Source organism: Scyliorhinus canicula, chromosome 19 (genome assembly GCF_902713615.1).
Source record: "Scyliorhinus canicula chromosome 19, sScyCan1.1, whole genome shotgun sequence".
NCBI classification, from domain to species: Eukaryota; Metazoa; Chordata; class Chondrichthyes; order Carcharhiniformes; family Scyliorhinidae; genus Scyliorhinus; species Scyliorhinus canicula.
Window position 1 is genome coordinate 22261345 of NC_052164.1, and position 17965 is coordinate 22279309.

The 17965-nt window shown below is 45.3% G+C and overlaps 1 protein-coding gene across 3 annotated transcripts in view; it reads left to right on the forward strand.

The window, feature by feature from the left end:
* Window positions 1-306: 306 nt before the first annotated feature.
* znf281b (zinc finger protein 281b) overlaps window positions 307-17965 on the forward strand; it is a 35824-nt gene continuing 18165 nt past the window's right edge. The window contains exons 1-2 of one of the 3 annotated variants that reach the window (XM_038778425.1): window positions 307-439; window positions 9063-9461. In XM_038778425.1, the coding sequence (XP_038634353.1) occupies window positions 9108-9461 (354 nt within the window). In that variant the 5' untranslated portion in view covers window positions 307-439; window positions 9063-9107. Of the gene's footprint in view, window positions 440-8289; window positions 8425-8762; window positions 8851-9062; window positions 9462-17965 lie in introns of those variants that run through there. The other 2 variants (XM_038778424.1, XM_038778426.1) reach the window with 2 other exon arrangements.

Sequence of the window (17965 nt, forward strand, 5' to 3'; positions counted from 1 at the left end):
GCACCTAAAAGAGGAACAGCAAATGTTGCAAATGCCCATCAGCACGTGCAGCTTGAGACCAGCCCCGGGATCGGCTAGTGCGGTACTGCGCCTGCGCAACGGTTCGGTCGCGCTCGGCTCCTCTCGGAATTGTCCCCGTCCGGGAGCCCAGGGATCGAACAGCGCGGCACTGCGTCTGCGCAAGGGTTCGGTCGCGCTCGGCTCCTCTGGGGACGGTCCCCGTCCGGGAGCCCAGGGATGGGCCAGCGCGGTGCTGCGCCTGCGCGAGTGTTCGGTCGCGCTCGGCTCCTCTCGGAATTGTCCCCGTCCGGGAGCCCGTATTACCCGGCGTGCAGCTGGCGGGGAAAAAAAAAACCAAGATGGCGGAGCCGAGAGGCTGAAAGGTGTTGACAAACTAGAGACGGGATCGGGCCTTGAATTCGCGGAGCGGCGATGCGAGGTAAGAGGGAGGGCGGCTGGGAGGCCCCGGAGCCGAAATACTGGGGAGGAGGAGGGGTCGGCGGCGACTTAGGCGCCGAGTCACTGTCTCCAGAGGCTCCGGCCGTGGGGCATGGAGAGCCCGGGTCTCGGCTGGGGGAACGGGGACAAAAGCGACGCAAAGCCGGACCACCGAGCCTGTCTTCCCCCGAAAAAAAAACCCCGCTTCAATTAGTGAATTGGTGAAAAACAAAAAAAAACAACTCGGCGGAAGAGAATTGATAAGAGCAAACCAGCCGAGTGAGTGCACGGCTCACTCTGCCGGTTTGCAGACAAAAGCCAAGGACGCCCTCCTTCACTCCAATTGGCTTAACTTAAATGAGGCTAATATCTTGGAAGTTGTGGTACGTTTAAAAAGGGAGGGGGGGGGGGGATGTGTGCCACTGCCCTTTTTCCTCGTTTCACGATTTTCCAGCGGTATCTCCGAACTGTGCAAAACCTCACCGAATCCAGAACTTTTGAAATTACATTTAATTCAGATTCCAAGTAACTTCGAAATGTTCAGCCTTTGCTTGCCTGAAAGCCGAACAGAAGTGATTCATTGATACACTTCAGTTACTGTTCAGACCCCAGACATCTAAAAGGGAAGGAAAGTTGCCTCTATTGGAAATGGTCCCCCATTTTCTTTAAACATAAGTGGTAACATCAAGAATATTTGATTTTTTTTTTTCAACGTGGATGATAGGCCCACTAGTTATGATGACATCACTTATAAAGATCACCCCCCCACTAATAATAATCTTTATTACTGTTACAAGTAGGCTTACATTCACAATGCAATTAAGTTACTGTGAAAATCCCTAGTCGTCACACTCTGACGTCTGTTCGGGTATAGGGAGGGAGAATTCAGAATGTCCAATTCACCTTGATTAGGGGCAGCACGGTAGCATAGTGGTTAGCACAATTGCTTCACAGCTCCAGGGTCCCAGGTTCGATTCCCAGCTTGGGTTACTGTCTGTGCGGAGTCTGCATGTTCTCCTCGTGTGTTTCCTCCGGGTGCTCCGGTTTCCTCCCACAGTCCAAAGATGTGCAGGTTAGGTGGATTGTCCATGCTAAATTGCCCTTAGTCCAAAATTGCCTTTAGTGTTGTGTGGGGTTATGGGGATGGTGTGGGCTTGGGTAGGGTGCTCTTTCCAAGAGCCGGTGCAGACTCGATGGGCCGAATGGCCTCCTTCAGCACTGTAAATTCTATATTCTAACAGCACATCTTTGGGGACTTGTAGAAGGAAACGAGCACCCGGAGAAAACCCACGCAGGCATGGTGAGAACGTGCAGACTCTGCACAGTGATCCAAGCTGGGAATCAAACCTGGGACAACAGTCCTAACCACAGTACTACCGTGTCACACCACTAGCATCATAGGAAGCAACATGGATCACTCTTGAGTGCCGCTATTAGAGTTGGTGGCTTCAGATTGGTACTCGATTGCAGTTGTGCCAGCTGTTTCTCATGGTATTTTTCAGGGACATAGGAGAGCTTTCTGTTCACTATGACACTGAAATTGCCGAGCAAGAAAGAAGGTCTCTTAATTAAATTAGTCTAAAGCTATCTTTGGTGAGAACAAATTTTAAAGTTTCTGTAAATTTCTCTGGAGTTTAACATTTTTCCTTTAAAATGGGAGAATATTTCAAAGTATAAAAGCACTACCCCCCATATTTTTGTGTGGACTTCTGATTATTTTCTCTTGACAGTACATTTCAAAAAAGCCATAAACTTAAAAAGTAAACTTGCAGTTGCAAATCAGCTGTCTAAAACCTAATTTTGTGCACTGCAATATGGTCTATCTCGTCATTATACCTTTTCTGAAATTCACATATCAGTTGTACTTGGTTAGAAACTGCATGTTGCATTATATCCAAATGTTCAATTAGTTTTTTTATCAAGTTAGGCTACATGATCATGGATGTGACAAAAATTGTCACATTACTATATCATATGGACACTTACCGGTGTTTCTTAGTCCTGCATTCTTCCTGTGTTTTGTACGGAGGACTGCCAAATTCCTGAACATCTAGATAAGATTGCCAATTTTGCAATCCTAGCCAATAAGAGGCTTACCGGTTGTGAACTGCTACAGATGGGCCTTTGGGCAATTTTGAGTACTAAATGGTCTGAATAATGAAGACGATCGAGGGTACTCCCAATAATTACTGCCAGCGAGAAGGAGAATATGCAGGTATTAATTTATTTCATGAAAAATATAATTTTGTATTGAGTGTGCTCCTCTTCACCTGCATAAATTTCTTCCTCTTTAAATACATCATCATTGAAGGGAATTGTGCATCAAACCTGTGATGGCAAGCTTTCTTCCACCAACATTTTGAAAGCATAAAGTGCAGGACCAAGGACAAACTAAATAATAGGTGACAGCTCAATCATTTCCTACTAAACATTTAGGTTAGTAATTTTAATAAAGTATACCATGTAGGAAACATGCAGTCCAAGTCAAATGATTTGCTTTTTACCTCGAGCACCTTTAACAGTCTTCAGGTATCTTCAATTTTCACACTCTTCTGCTCTGTTACAGCAGGAAATGCGCCTTATCCCTAATTATTTTTGTCGTCTCTGTGATGTGGTGATATGATAGATTTCAGGAAACTTAGTTTTTCATTGCAAACACCAGATAGCTCAAGTAGTCCATACAATAAAGAATGTGAAGCTACAAGATGAACATTTTGGGGAATAAAACCACCGCTTGCATTTATGTAATGCCTTTAATATAAAACGTCCCACAAAGCATAATTCACCATTTTTATGTTATTGTCTTGGTTTTTAAATTACATAATGGCTGGAATAATTAGGTGTCTTAGTTGCAATTAAATTTAGAGTTCATGAATTCACTGTTAGAGAATCTCCATCTAAGTAAATTGATCCTAGGTGAAGTGCAAATATAGTGGCATATGATGTCAATGTTCCTATTTATTTGAAAATACAAACAAATGAATTTAAAAGTATAGCCTACAGTTTTACAGTATGCAAATCAGTTATTTGTGAAAAATCTGGGGCTTGCAGTCAGCAGCAAGTAAATGACACTACCCATTCATTGGACTTCCACTTTCCGACAGACATTCAATGCGCTTTTGCACTGAACCTTGCTGTGATTTGAAATTCAAAACTATGCAACAGGTTTAGCTGTTGGAATAGGGCACGCAACTGTATCTCTTTAATCAAGCAAACTGTAAAATTATTTTTGGGTCATGTAAAACACAAGAAAAAGGCAGGAATAGGCCATTCGGCACTTTGAGCCTGCTCCGCAATTCAATAGAATCAGGGATGAATTGATTGTAGCCTTAACTCCACTTTCTAGTCTGATCCCCATAACCCTTGACTCTCCTGTCGATCCAAAATCTGTCTAAGTCGACTTGAATATATTCAATAACCCAGCCTCCACTGCTCACTTGGAAGGAAATTCCAAAAACTGATGATCATCTAAGAGAAGAAATTGCTGCTCATCTCCATCTTAAATGGGTGACACCTTATTTTTAATCCTCCTCGTGTTCTGGATTGCCCCACAAGTGGAAACAGCTTCTGAGCATCTACCCTGTCAAGTCCTCTCAGAATCTTATATTTCAATAAGATAATTTATCATTCTTTTAAACCCCCAGAGAGTATAGACCCTAAGCTGCTCAACATTTCTTCATAAGACAAAGCCCTCATCCCAGTGCTAGAGAGGTGGTTTGGTAGTGATGAAGACTTCACTGCAGCTTAGTTCATTTACACTTGAATGGATAATTGCTAACTTTTCTGACTAGTTTAATTAGAAGCATAGAAGGGGCAGTGCAGTGGTTAGCATTGCTGTCTACAACGCTGAGGACCTGGTTTTGATCCCAGCCCTGGGTCACTTATCTGTGTGGATTTTGCACATTCTCCCGTGTCTATGTGGGTTTCAGCCCAAAGATGTGCATGTTAGGTGGATTGGCCTTGTGAAATTTCCCCTTAATTAGAAAAAAATAATTGGGTACTTTAAATTTATTTTAATTAGAACCATAGTATTCCTACAGTTCAGAAGGAGGCCATTAGGCCCATCAAGTCTGCACCGACCCACTGAAAGAACATCCTACCTAAGCCCACTCTCCCGCCTTATCCCCATAACCCCACCTAATCTGCAGATCTTTGTCTGTGGGAGGAAATCGGAGCACCTGGAGCAAACCCACGCAGACACGTGGAGGAAGTGCAAACTCCACACAGTCACCCAAGGCCAGAATTGAGCCCTGGTTCCGAGCATTGTGAGACAGCAGTGCGAACCACTGTTCGCCCTTCCTGCTGCCCTTCTTGGTACCTATCATGTAGTTAGCCCAAAGTCACGCCCTTCCGTGTATTTCAAAGCTCAGTATTTCAGTGAGGTACAGTAGTGGAGCAGGACAACCTCCTTATTTCTACATTTACATGTCACAGGATGTTGCTTTCTGTTTACTCTTCATTAGTTTTTAAAATGGATGGGTTCAGCATTATTTTTACTGCAAAATCTAGGTCATTTGTTTTATACAATGAACAGAATTATCAAGTTGCTAATCCCCTTAGTGCTCAAATTCAGATAGTCTTGGCACCAGCCTTAAGTGTTATATAGCACAGCAAAAGTGACTTGAGTTTTGAACAATTAAGGGGAAATTTCACAATGCCAATCCACCTAACATGCACATCTTTGGGCTGAAACCCACATAGACATGGGGAGAATGTGCAAAATCCACACAGATAGTGACCCAGGGCTGGGATCAAAACCAGGTCCTCAGCGTTGTAGGCAGCAATGCTAACCACTGCGCTGCCCCTTCTATGCTTCTAATTAAACTAGTCAGAAAAGTTAGCGATTATCCATTCAAGTGTAAATGAACTAAGCTGCAGTGAAGTCTTCATCACTACCAAACCACCTCTCTAGCACTGGGATGAGGGCTTTGTCTTATGAAGAAATGTTGAGCAGCTTAGGGTCTATACTCTCTGGGAGTTTAAAAGTTTAAAATATAAGATTGTGCTGGGCAGTTTTATGTTAATATGAGCTCCTTCTAAATAATGGCATGAAATATAAATCTTTAATATTGCACTAAAGATGACACATATCCTGACTTTTCAGACTGACCTCATGACTATTGTGCTCAATCTTTTTTTTATAAATTTAGAGTACCCAATTAATTTTTCAATTAAGGAGCAATTTAGCGTGGTCAATCTACCTGCCCTGCACATCTTTGGGTTGTGTGGGCGAAACTCACGCAAACACTGGGAGAATGTGCAGACTACACACAGACAGTGCCCCAGAGCCGGGATAGAAGCTGGGACCTCGGCACCGTGAGGCAGCAGTGCTACCCACTGTGCCACCGTGCTGCCCTATTGTGCTCAATCTTACTAGAAATATTAACATCTCCGAGTCAACCCAACACAAGTTCATGATGTTGGAAGAAGGCTTTCTGGAACAGGCCAAATCTTGCAATTAAATAAATATGTAGGTAAATGTAATTAAACAATTGAAAGAGAGAAAAATGTGACCTATTTTTTAAATCTGGGAGTCTTCAGGGCAGCACCAGAAAGATTTGAAAGGAAATTGTGAAACATCTGTTTGTATTTTTGTACTGACAAAACTGCATTTACATTTTGGTGTTCAAGTAAATTTGTAATTTTTCAAATGGCTGTTTTTGGAAAAGAAGTGTTTTAATTTCTATTTTTTTGCAATGTTGTAAAGTACCTCATTTTAGACTAAAGAGAAAATGCTGGAAAATCTCAGCAGGTCTGGCAGCATCAATAGGGAGAGAAAAGAGCTAACGTTTCGAGTCCGATTACTCCTTGACAAAGAGTCATCGGACTTGAAACGTTAGCTCTTTTTTTCTCTCCCTACAGATGCTGCCAGACCTGCTGAGATTTTCCAGCATTTTCTCTTTTGTTTCAGATTCCAACATCCGCAGTAATTTGCTTTTACCTCATTTTAGAAGTATTTCCTTTATTCTGGCCCAGCAATGTGCTTCAGCCCTTGCCACAAGAGCAACTGTTATGCCTCAATCATAGATTACTACAGAAGAGGCCCTTCAGCCCATCAAGCCTGCACCAACAATAAAAAAACTCTTAATCTACACGAATCTCAGTTCCCAGCACTTGGCCCATAGCCCTCAATGTATGACATTTCAACTGCTCATCCAAGTACTTTTTAAAGATTGTGAGATTTCCTGCCTCAACGCCCTTCCAGGCCGTGCATTTCAGATTCCCTCCACCCTCTGCGTGAAAACAAACATTTTTCCTCTAATTCCCTCTAAACCTCCTGCCTTTCACTTTAAAATTATGCCCTTTGTTATTGGCCCTTCAACAAAGGGGTACAGCTGCTTTCTATCCACCTTGTCCTTGCCCCTCATAATACCTCACTCAAATCCCCTCTCAGCCTTCTATGTTATGTTCTCTTTATGTTGCTGGCTCTTGTGTTCTCTTTATGTTGCATGCTCATACCGACCAAGACAGTGATGGATAACCTAGGCCAGTGGGTGGACCACATGAGTGGCCGTTCTTCTCTCAGTGAGCCACAAGATTGAAATTGGGCTTGTTCACCAACCATGACCCCCATGAAAAAGATTAAATACATTTCACACCAAATATTTCATAAGTTATAGAAAATGCGTAATCATTTATATTTTAATAGCAATATCAACTTCAAATGGTAAAAACAAGAGAAATATTTAAACTTCTTGGGTGCAGAGGGTGTACATGGCTCTTACGGTCACTATTGTGTGAAATCAGCAGGCATCTCACTTCATTTGGGCTTGTTTTTCATGTGCATAATTTCAGTCATATTGGTAGGGGGCGTGGAGAGTGGGGGGGGAAGCTACATGAACGGAATTATGTGGAATATGCCAATCCTCCTCGGGCTGCAAGTTGCCCGCCACTTACTGAGAACTAAACTGGAAATATATGTCCAACAGGCAGGTGATTGATTTGTTTTGAGCCTAAAGGTGAGAAAGCAGTGAGTATCCACCTTGAAACCAAGTTCCTGCTCATTTAAAATAAATTATTGTAATTGGTTGTCTTTTTGCCTGCCAGTTGTCTCCTCTCCTAAAGGCATAATATCACATGTTTTCTGTTTCAGATTTCCAGCATCTGCAGTATTTTACCTTTAAGGTGCTGCAGGTGTTGATTACAAATGGAACTGTGGCCCCTTTTCCTCACCCTAACTTAGGGACTTTCAAGCACAAATGTATCATCTAGTCCATGGTCCAGCTGATTTCAGCCACTGCAGGGATTGAAACTGCAACTTTCCTAGTTTTAATAGCTCGATTACTGACTGGATAAACTCAGCCATTGGGGAAGCTGTTCCGTCTATACTCTGCAGAACGGTTAGAAAATTGCAAGACCTGTGTCCGAATCCTAGCCTCTACTGACATGTTGCGCATAGATGTAAGTGAGGAGGGAAGAAAAAACATTGGCTTCCAACTTGATACCCTTCAGTCTCACTCATTCCTTGATTGCTAAGCATCATTATAAAGTTGTTGGTGACTGTCTAACCCATCCTGCCAGCAGACGCTAATGCTGTGTAACCCAGGAGATTGCATGGGGATAAGAAATAATAGTAAGCCAATATTGTACTGAAACTGAGCTTCCTTTGAGGGAATTCATGCTGTTAAGATGACCCTAATCATTTAAACTAAATTCTAAAATTATAAGTAAATAAGTAAATGAACTATCCAAGTATGTGGTTGACGCTTTTTGATTTATATTGTAATAAACCATCACACCTTTGAACCGGAAGTTAACTTTGCAACATATTTTGCAATGTTGAGTCTTTTGGCCTTGCATGGTGTGTCTGGTGATGTAATCAGTGTTCTATATCTATTGCTTCACCATTGAAGAGGAGCAGTGGTGAAGACTGAAGCCCACAACGTGCTGTCCAGCTGAAAGAGGAAGCAATGGGCTTGCCATAACAGAAAATTAGCTGTCTGAACATACCTTATAAGCAAACAAGTAACGTGGGGGATGGCAAAGGCAGGTTGGCTTGTGCTGAAATTGAATGAAGAAAGTTTTTTAAAAATTCCTGTTAGCTATCACTGTAATCTATTTTGTTTAATTTTTAAAATAATGTCTAGGTTTATGTATAATTCCTTTTACTTCAGTAGTTTGTCCAGAGCGCGCTGTTTCTCAATTGAAGAGGTACTTTTTCTGTTATGTGACCGAGTAATTTGAAGTTGTGAGAGTATAGTTCCAAAAACTAGCCATCAAAGTTTAGCCCTACCAACTTTTTTGTGCCTTCAGTAAAACAATGGATAAGAATCTGTTACTAGGCAACAGCATAACTGAGTGATTATGATGTCATAACCATCAAGAGCAAAGCTTGAGTGGCTTATAAGCGGAACTTGATCCCACAACTATACCTCCCCACCTAAGTTGTGTCTTTGTAATTTGCTTTTACGGGTAAAAAGTTCTAATATCCAGTTACTGACTTCAACATAGGCATCCTCTTGCACCTATGTATTAGAGTGCAATCAGTGCAACATACATGTTAGGAGTTGTGACTAGTAAACCCCATTGTAGATTTGTAACCAACTGTGTGCATGATATAATGTTTAACTTTTGTGCACTTTGCCATTTCAAAGCGTCTAATGTTTTTCTCCTCTCTACTTCAGGAGTGTGCTGTCGATCTGGCTTTGAATAATTTTAGATTTTCCATCATGAGTATTGTTCACGACAAGTTGGCGAACGAATTCCTCAGGAACGGTGGGATGGAACCAAACTTCTCTTCTAGTATGATTATGTTCAGTCACCTCCCACCAATCACAAATTTTTCCAGCCTCGCTGCCCATTCTGTCACACCAGCTGTACCTCAGGATTTAATCCTTAAAAAGGATCCCGATGCTCCAGCAGAAAAATATCCTTCAGAGTATATGCAACCCACCTCTGATGTTAAAGAGAAAAAATTCTCCGCGCATGATGGATTTGTGTTTTTTAAGAATAAACTACTCGAGGAAGAGGAGATGGGCAGGGGACAGAGTATGTTGACTCACAGCCTGAATCACACCAGTGTAGTAAGTATTGCATTGCAATTCCAACTCTTGCATTGCTCAGCGGTATAGTTTTTTCTTAACCATTATATCAAGGAACAAATTTCTATTGTTGGTCCAGATAGGACTAGTTGCGGACTGAAATTTTATTGCTGCAATTTAGTCTTTGGGGAAGTTACCTGAATTTGTTTTCAAAGTCACCCTTGAACTTGAGCAATCGCTCTCCATCTGCACTCAAAAGACATGGGGCTGGTTTAGCACACTGGGCTAAATCGCTGACTTTTAAAGCAGACCAAGGCAAGCCAGCAGCATGGTTCAATTCCCGTACCAGCCTCCCCGAACAGGTGCCGGAATGTGGCGACGAGCGGCTTTTCACAGTAACTTCATTTGAAGCCTACTTGTGACAATAAGCGATTTTAATTTCATTTCAAATGTTGCACTCTTTCCATACGAGAGGTTATTTAGCTCACTCAACAATATTCCATCCCAATCTCTGAAGAACTATCTTCACCCAGGCCAGTATTAAATTTGACGTTTCTTACAAGTGGAAGAATGGGGAATGATCAATCTTACTCAAGACAGGAGGAAATGATCTATGCCCTAGAACATAGAACAGAACAGAACAGGCCCTTCGGCCCTCAATGTTGTGCCGAGCCATGATCACCCTACTCAAACCCACGTATCCACCCTATACCCGTAACCCAACAACCCCCCCTTAACCTTACTTTTATTAGGACACTACGGGCAATTTAGCATGGCCAATCCACCTAACCCGCACATCTTTGGACTGTTGAGAGGGATTAAGCATCGCCACTAATTCTCATATTATGGTACTGTGCCAACAATGAAGGAGTTCAAATCCTAGCATAGTTTGTTGTGAAACTTAAAGTTTCCTGATGTCTTTGAGGGAACAGTGTTTATTTGCACCACACAACTCAAGCACTGAACTGTGGTTTCAGCTGGTCCTGTATTTCTTTTTATTTATTTGTTCCTGATATGGGCAGTATTGGCAAGCTAACATTTATTCTCCGTCCCTAGCTTACCTGAGAGCTATGGGTCAATCATGTAGTGTGGGTAGGGACAGCTGGGGATGGATAATGTATGCTGCTTTGCCAGTCACCCACATCCCAAGGATAAATGCGCATGAAGAAAGCCTACAGGAGAACTATCTCGCATATCTTAATAGATTCCAAGAGGGATCATATGATGAGAATACAGTTCTATGATGTTCAGTGATCCACCTGGTCTACTCTTGCATTCTAAAATGACACATTGTATGGTTCTTTGCCCTTGTGCCTGATCTCTTGTCACTAAAAAGTTAGAACTGCTCATACAGTAGCAAGATATATCAAATATTCTGTAAGTGTTCTAATTTGATTGTGGTTTGCTACAAATGCAAAATTTTATAAGATTATTTTGGGGCTGTGTCTTTAATTTAGGGTAAAATGGAGAGATGAAGGGTGCCATGTGACCTGTTCTGACCTCTGCTGAAAGCAAGCTTGGGTGTTGAAGGTAAAAGGAGGGGCCTGGGTTGTTTTACCAGGAAGGTGTAAACAAGTACCGAAGCACCTGTGCTGGCAGTGGATAGGCTGTTTGTCTCAAGTTCCAGGAACATGTTAGAAAATAGAACATACAGTGCAGAAGGAGGCCATTCGGCCCATCGAGTCTGCGATCCATTTAAGCCCTCACTTCTACCCTATCCCTGTAACCCAATAACCCCTCCCACCCTTTTTGGTCACTAAGGGCAATTTATCATGGCCAATCCACCCAACCTGCACGTCTTTGGACTGTAATATCCGGTTTTGTAAATTATTATACTTCATACTGTCTTTTTAGTTTCAAAATAAAATAAAGGATAACTAATTAGAATTACTAGCTGAATACAAGACCTTTGTGATTCATATTGCTATGGAGATGGGCTTTGAGTGGGGCAAAATTCATAGGAAGCCATTGTAAGATCGGCTTAGAGGATGTTTTCTTAACAGTATCACTGATTATCACGGACAGTGTCAGTCTGTCTTAATCTGAGAGAGCGCTGATTGATAGAGGCAGTGATATGGTTCAGAAGCCAAGATGCAGGGGGAGCTTGCACTTGGATTGACTAGACCAAATTTGTAAGATATAAATGAGACTGGAAGATTGATCTAGCTTTGGCGAGAAGAAGGGATCTCCAGGATGGCCACTCCCTTAAAAGCCTGTTAGAAGAATAAAGTTACCCAGATAGAAAAGAAAAAGAAGGGAAAGAAGCCCTTGGGAACTAGGAATGAATTTGGAATAATTCCAGGAGAATAGAGTGTCTACTTAAGGGACAGCGTATAATCACGGAGGGAGATTTTCAGTCATGGTAAAGCATTAATAAGGGAATTTCTCTGTAGTTCAGAGTATAAGTATCCCACTAAAAAGTGATTAGTCAATGTTGCTTTTGTTTGTTACAGTCAAATCTTAAAACTTGAAACTTTTGAGTTGCAATTCCTTTTAGGTTTGCCATTGGGGAAAGTTATCTGTCTCTAGGGATCGTAGCAAGCATCATAGAATCAAACAAATCAGAAGGAAGCCGTTAAGCTTATTGTAGCAGCTCTTTAAAGTGGCAATCTAATTGATCCTATTCCTTTCCTCCTTTCCATGTAGCCTTGCAAATATTTCCTCTTCAATTATTTTTTTACATTTTTTCTTCTTTAAATAAATTTATAAACCCAATCCAATTTTTTTTCCAATTAATGGGCAATTTTGTGTGGCCAATCCACCTACCCTGCATATCTTCAGGCATATCCCCTCGGATATGGGGAAAATGTGCAAACTTCTCATGGTCAGTGACCCGGAACTGGGATTGATCCAGTGTCCTCAGCGCAGTGAGGCAGCAGTGCTGACTGCTGTGCCACCATGCCGCCCATCCTTTTCAATTATATGGCCAATTATGTTATGAAAGTTACAATTGAATGCACTTACACCATCCTGTAGGTATATTCTAGATCACCATCACTCTGTGTAAGAAATATATTTACATATGTGTTCCTCCATTTGTTCCAATTCTCATGCTTGAGATTGAAGGTGCATCACAATCTTTTTACTTTGGCCGTGCAAACAGCAGTTTTTGAGCAATATACCACTATCCCTCAGGAGGGCCCTTGAAAGTCAAATATTCGATCCAGAAATTGAGTAATTTCACTTATTGTTCTGATAATGGAAAGATTAGATCATGCTCCCCTTGTTCCTAGTTGCAGATGTCTTGATTGGTTTTTGTTGAGCATCCACAGATAATCTTTTTCTTTTTAATAATTTTTATTCAAATTTTCACATTTTCACAAAAAAGAAAACAATAACAGAAAATTATAAGAACAAAAAGAACAGAACCCCCCCCGGGTTGTTGCCGTTCTGCCAGGAGATCTAGGAATGGTTGCCATCTCCTGAAAAACCCCTGCACTGACTCCCTTAGGGCAAATTTCGCCTTCTCCAATTTAATAAGCTCCCCCATATCGTTGACCCAGGCCTCCATGCCGGGCTACTAGGGACGCAAAGGCCAGAACACCGGCCTCTTTCGCCTCCTGCACTCCCGGCTCCACAGCAACCCCAAATATTGCGAGTCCCCAGCCTGGATTGACCCTGGATCCCACCACCCTCGATACCGTCCTTGCTACACCCTTCCAAAATTCCCCCAGCGCTGGGCATGCCCAGAACATGTGGACATGGTTTGCTGGGCTCCCTGAGCACCTAATACACCTGTCCTCGGTCCCAAAAAACCGGCTCATCCTTGTCCCGGTCATATGAGCCCTATGCAGCACCTTAAACTGTATTGAGGCTAAACCTCGCACACGAAGAGGAGGAGTTCACCCTTTCTAGGGCATCCGCCCATGTCCCCTCCTCACCCAGCTCCTCCCATTTATCTTTCAGCTCCTCCACCAAGGCCTCGTCTACCTCCTGCATCACCTGGTACACTTCAGAGATCCTCCCCCCTCCAACCCATACCCCCGAGAGCACCCTGTCCTGAACCCCAAGCGGCGGCAGCAGAGGGAACCCCGCCACCTGCTGCTTGACAAATGCCCTTACTTGCATGTACCTAAAGGTGCTCCCCGGGAGGAGCCCAAACTTCCCCTCCAGCTCACTCAGGCTCGCAAACTTCCCGTCTATGAACAAGTCCCCCAGCCTCCTGACACCTGCCCTGTGCCAACTCAGGAACCCGCCATCAATTCTCCCCGGAACAAACCGGTGGTTCCCCCGTATCGGGGACCCCATCGAGGCCCCCACCTCCCCCCTGTGCCGCCTCCATTGCCCCCAAATCTTGAGGGTAGCTGCCACCACCGGGCTCGTAGTATACCTCGTTGGAGGGAACGGCAGCGGCGCCGTTACCAGCGCTTCCAGGCTCGTGCCCACACAGGATGCCATCTCCATCCTCTTCCATGCTGCCCCCTCCCCGCCCATTACCCACTTACGCACCATCGCTGTGTTGGCAGCCCAATAATACCCACAGAGGTTGGGCAACGCCAGCCCCCCCCCCCCCTCCCTCCCCCCCCCCCCCCCCCCAATCCCTGCCCCGCTCCAAGAACACCCGTCTCACCCTTGGAGTCCCGTGTGCCCACACAAACCCCGTAATGCTCCTGTTAACCCGCCTGAAAAAGACCTTTGGGATAAGGATGGGGAGGCACTGGAACAGAAACCTCGGGAGCACCGTCGTCTTGACTAACTGCACCCTACCTGCCAAAGACAGCGGCAGCATGTCCCATCTCTTAAACTCCTCCTCCATTTGCTCCACCAGCCTTGAGGTTTAGCTTATGCAAGGCCCCCCAGCTCCTGGCCACCTGAACCCCCAAGTACCTGAAGCTCCCCTCCGCCCTTTTCAGTGGGAGCCTCCCAAGCCCCCCCCCCCCCCCCCCCCCCCCCCCCCCCCCCCTCTCCTGGTCCCCCGGGTGTACCACAAACAGCTCGCTTTTCCCAAAGTTAAGCTTATACCCTGAGAAATTCCTGGAGAATCCCCATCATCACCGGCATTCCCCCCACCGCGTCCGCCACATACAACATTAGGTCGTCCGCATAGAGCGACACTCTGTGCTCCTCCCCACCCCGGACCAGCCCCCTCCAATCCCCTGACTCCCTCAGCGCCATAGCCAGGTTCAATTGCCAGCGCAAAAAGTAGGGGGGACAGGGGACACCTGAAAATACTCCGACCTCTTATTCGTGGCCACACTGGCCATCGGGGCCTCATACAACAGCCTCACCCAACTGACAAACCCCTCCCCAAATCCGAACCTTTCCAGCACCTCCCACAAGTACCCCCACTCGACCCTATCAAAGGCCTTCTCCGCATCTAGCGCCACCACTATCTCAGCCTCCCCTTCCACCACCGGCATCATAATGACGTTTAAAAGCCTCCGTATATTAGCGTTCAGCTGCCTCCCCTTCACAAACCCCGTTTGACCCTCGTGGATAACCTGCGGCACGCAATCTTCTATCCTCGTGGCTAAAATCTTTGCCAACAACTTGCCGTCCACATTCAGGAGTGAGATCGGCCTGTATGACCCACACTGCAGGGGATCCTTGTCTCGCTTAAGGATCAAGGAGATCAGCGCCCGAGACATCGTCAGGGGCAAAGCCCCCCCCATCCCTCGCCTCGTTGAAAATCCTAACCAACAGGGGGCCCAGCAGGTCTGCATACGCCTTGTATAATTCAACCGGGAACCCATCCGGCACCGGTGCCTTCCCTGACTGCATGTTCCCTATCCCTTTAACCAGCTCCTCAAGCTCAACTAGCGCCCCCAGACCCTCCACCCGTCCCTCCTCCACCCTCGGGAATCTCAGCCGGTCCGAAAAGCGCCCCAGCCCCCCCTTCTTTGCCGGAGGTTCGGACCGATATAATCTCTCATAAAAGTCCCTGAAGACCCCCCTCCGCACCACATTTCCTCCCTGGTCCTTATCTCCACCAATCTCCCTAGCCGCATCCCGCTTACGGAGCTGGTGTGCCAGCATCCTACTTGCCTTCTCCCCATACTCGTACACCGCACCCTGAGCCTTTCTCCATTGAGCCTCCGCCTTTCTGGTGGTCAACAAGTCGAACTCAGCCCGAAGGCTGCGCCACTCCCTCAGCAATCCCTCCTCCGGTGCCTCCGCGTACCTCCTGTCCACCCTCATCATCTCCCCCACCAATCTCTCCCTTTCCCTCTGCTCCCCTCTCTCCCTGTGGGCCCGAATGGAGAGCAACTCCCCCCGAATCAGCGCCTCCCAGACCGTCCCCACTCGGACCTCCCCATTATCGTTGGCCTCCAGGTACCATCCACAGATAATCTTAAACTCCAAATTGAAACAATGTTGTGATTGGGGTCCACTAAATATGTTAACTCTAATCTCATGGTGGACACTTATTCTTTTATTTATTTGTTCATGAGATGTGGACATCGCTCTGCCGTCCATGTGGTGTTGGTACAGTGCTGTTATGGAAGGAGTTCCATGATCTTTGAAATCACATTGGCTTCTATTTGATACACGAAGAACCTTGTTTGTATAAGGCACCCCCACGACCTCCTGAAGGTCCAAAGTGAATAATAGCTGATGAAGTACTCGAGGTAGTCACTGTTTTAATGTAGGGTAATACAGCCAGTTTGTGCACAGCAATGTCCCACAAATGGCAATTAAGTAAATGAGTTCACTTCTGCCATCATCACTGCAGTCTACATCCCACCCCAGGTGGAAGTAAAGAAAGTGCTTGATGAATTCTCCACCGCTATAAACAACCGTGGAAAGGATTACCGGAGGCCTTGTTCCTCATGGCCGGGGACTTCATCCAGGCCAACCTCAAGAGTGTAGTCCCAAAATTCCACCAACACCTCTCCCATCCCACCAGGGGCCCTAACATCCTTAACCACTGCTACACACCCATCAAGGGTGCCTACCGCGCCATCCCAAGACCACATTTCGGAAAATCGACCACAGTGGGTGCTCCTTCTCCTGGCATATGAGCAGAACTTGGGCGGGAGGATCTGGTTAAGAAGGTCAAGCAATGCTGGTCTGAGGCAACAGAAGAGCTCCTATGCAAACTGCTTGAAGTCTGTGAACTGGTCCATATTCAAAAGCTCAGCGGCCAACCTGGAAGAGAATGCCACTACTGTCACAGACCTCATCAGTAAGTGTGTCGGAGATTGTGTGCCAAAGAAGGTGGTACGTGCCTTCTGCAACCAGACACCGCGGTTTAACCGGGAGATCTACTCCCCGACTGAAGTCCATATCTGAGGCGTTCATGACTGGTGTCCCTGACCTAGCCAAGAAATCTAGGTACAACCTACGCAAAGCCATCAGGGACACCAAGAGACCATACCAGACTAAGCTAGAGTCCCAGACTAACAACACAAATCTCAGCGGTTGTGACAAGGCTTAAACAATAGAACGGGCTACAAAGCAAAGCCAAGTAGAATCCCTCCCAGATGAACTGAATGAATTCAATGCTCGTTTTGAACAGGAAGCCAACGAACCATTGTCAACTACCCCAACAACCACATCCAATCCTATTGTCACAGCCTCAGAAGTTAGATCAACCTTCTCGAAAATGACCCGAGGAAAGCAATGAGTCCTGACAGAGTCCCTGGTCATGCACTCGGGTACTCCACGGACCAACTGGAGGGTATGTTCACAGACATCTTCAATCTCTCCCTACTCTCTTCAGACCTGATTCAAGATGACACAGTCATGCTGGTGCCAAAGAACCAGGCAATGTGCCTCAATGACTACAGACCGGTGGCCCTGACAACTATCATTATGAAGTGCTTCGAGGGGTCAGCTGGGAGACACATCAATTACATACTTCCAGATTGCCTTGAGCCACTGCAATTCGCATACCGCCACAAGCGATCCACAGTAGATGCCACCTCCCTGGTCTTACACTCGTATCTGGGGCATCTAGACACCAAGGGCTCCTACGTCAGATTCCTGTTCATTGACTACAGCTACGCTTTCAACACCATAATCCCAGTCAAGCTTGTCTCCAAACTCCAAAACTTAGAACTTGGCTCCTCCCTCTGCAACTGGATCCTTGACTTCCTGACCAACAAACTATAAGTTGTAAGGATAAACGACACACCTCCGCGATATTCCTCAATACCAGGGCCCCACAAGGCTGCATGCTTAGCCCCATACTATACTCTCTCTATACACACACACGACCGTGTGGCAAAATTCGGCTCCAACTCCATCTACAAGTTTGCTGATGACACGACCGTAGTAGGTTGGATCGCAAACTATGATGAGTCAGAGTACAGGAAGTGGAATGGTGCAATGAAAACAATCTCGCCCTCAATGTCAGCAAAACTAAGGAGCTGGTCATCGAGTTCAGGAAGTGTCGTTCATACTCCTGTCTGTGTCCATGGTGCCAAGGTGTTGATGGTTGATGGCTTCGAATTCCTAGGTGTAAACATCACCAGCAATCTGTCCTGGTCCACCCACATTTGCCGCTCAGACCAAGAATGCACAATAGCAGCTATATTTTCTTAGGAAACTAAGCAAATTCATTGTGTCCAAATTGCCTCATACCAATTTTTACAGATGCACCA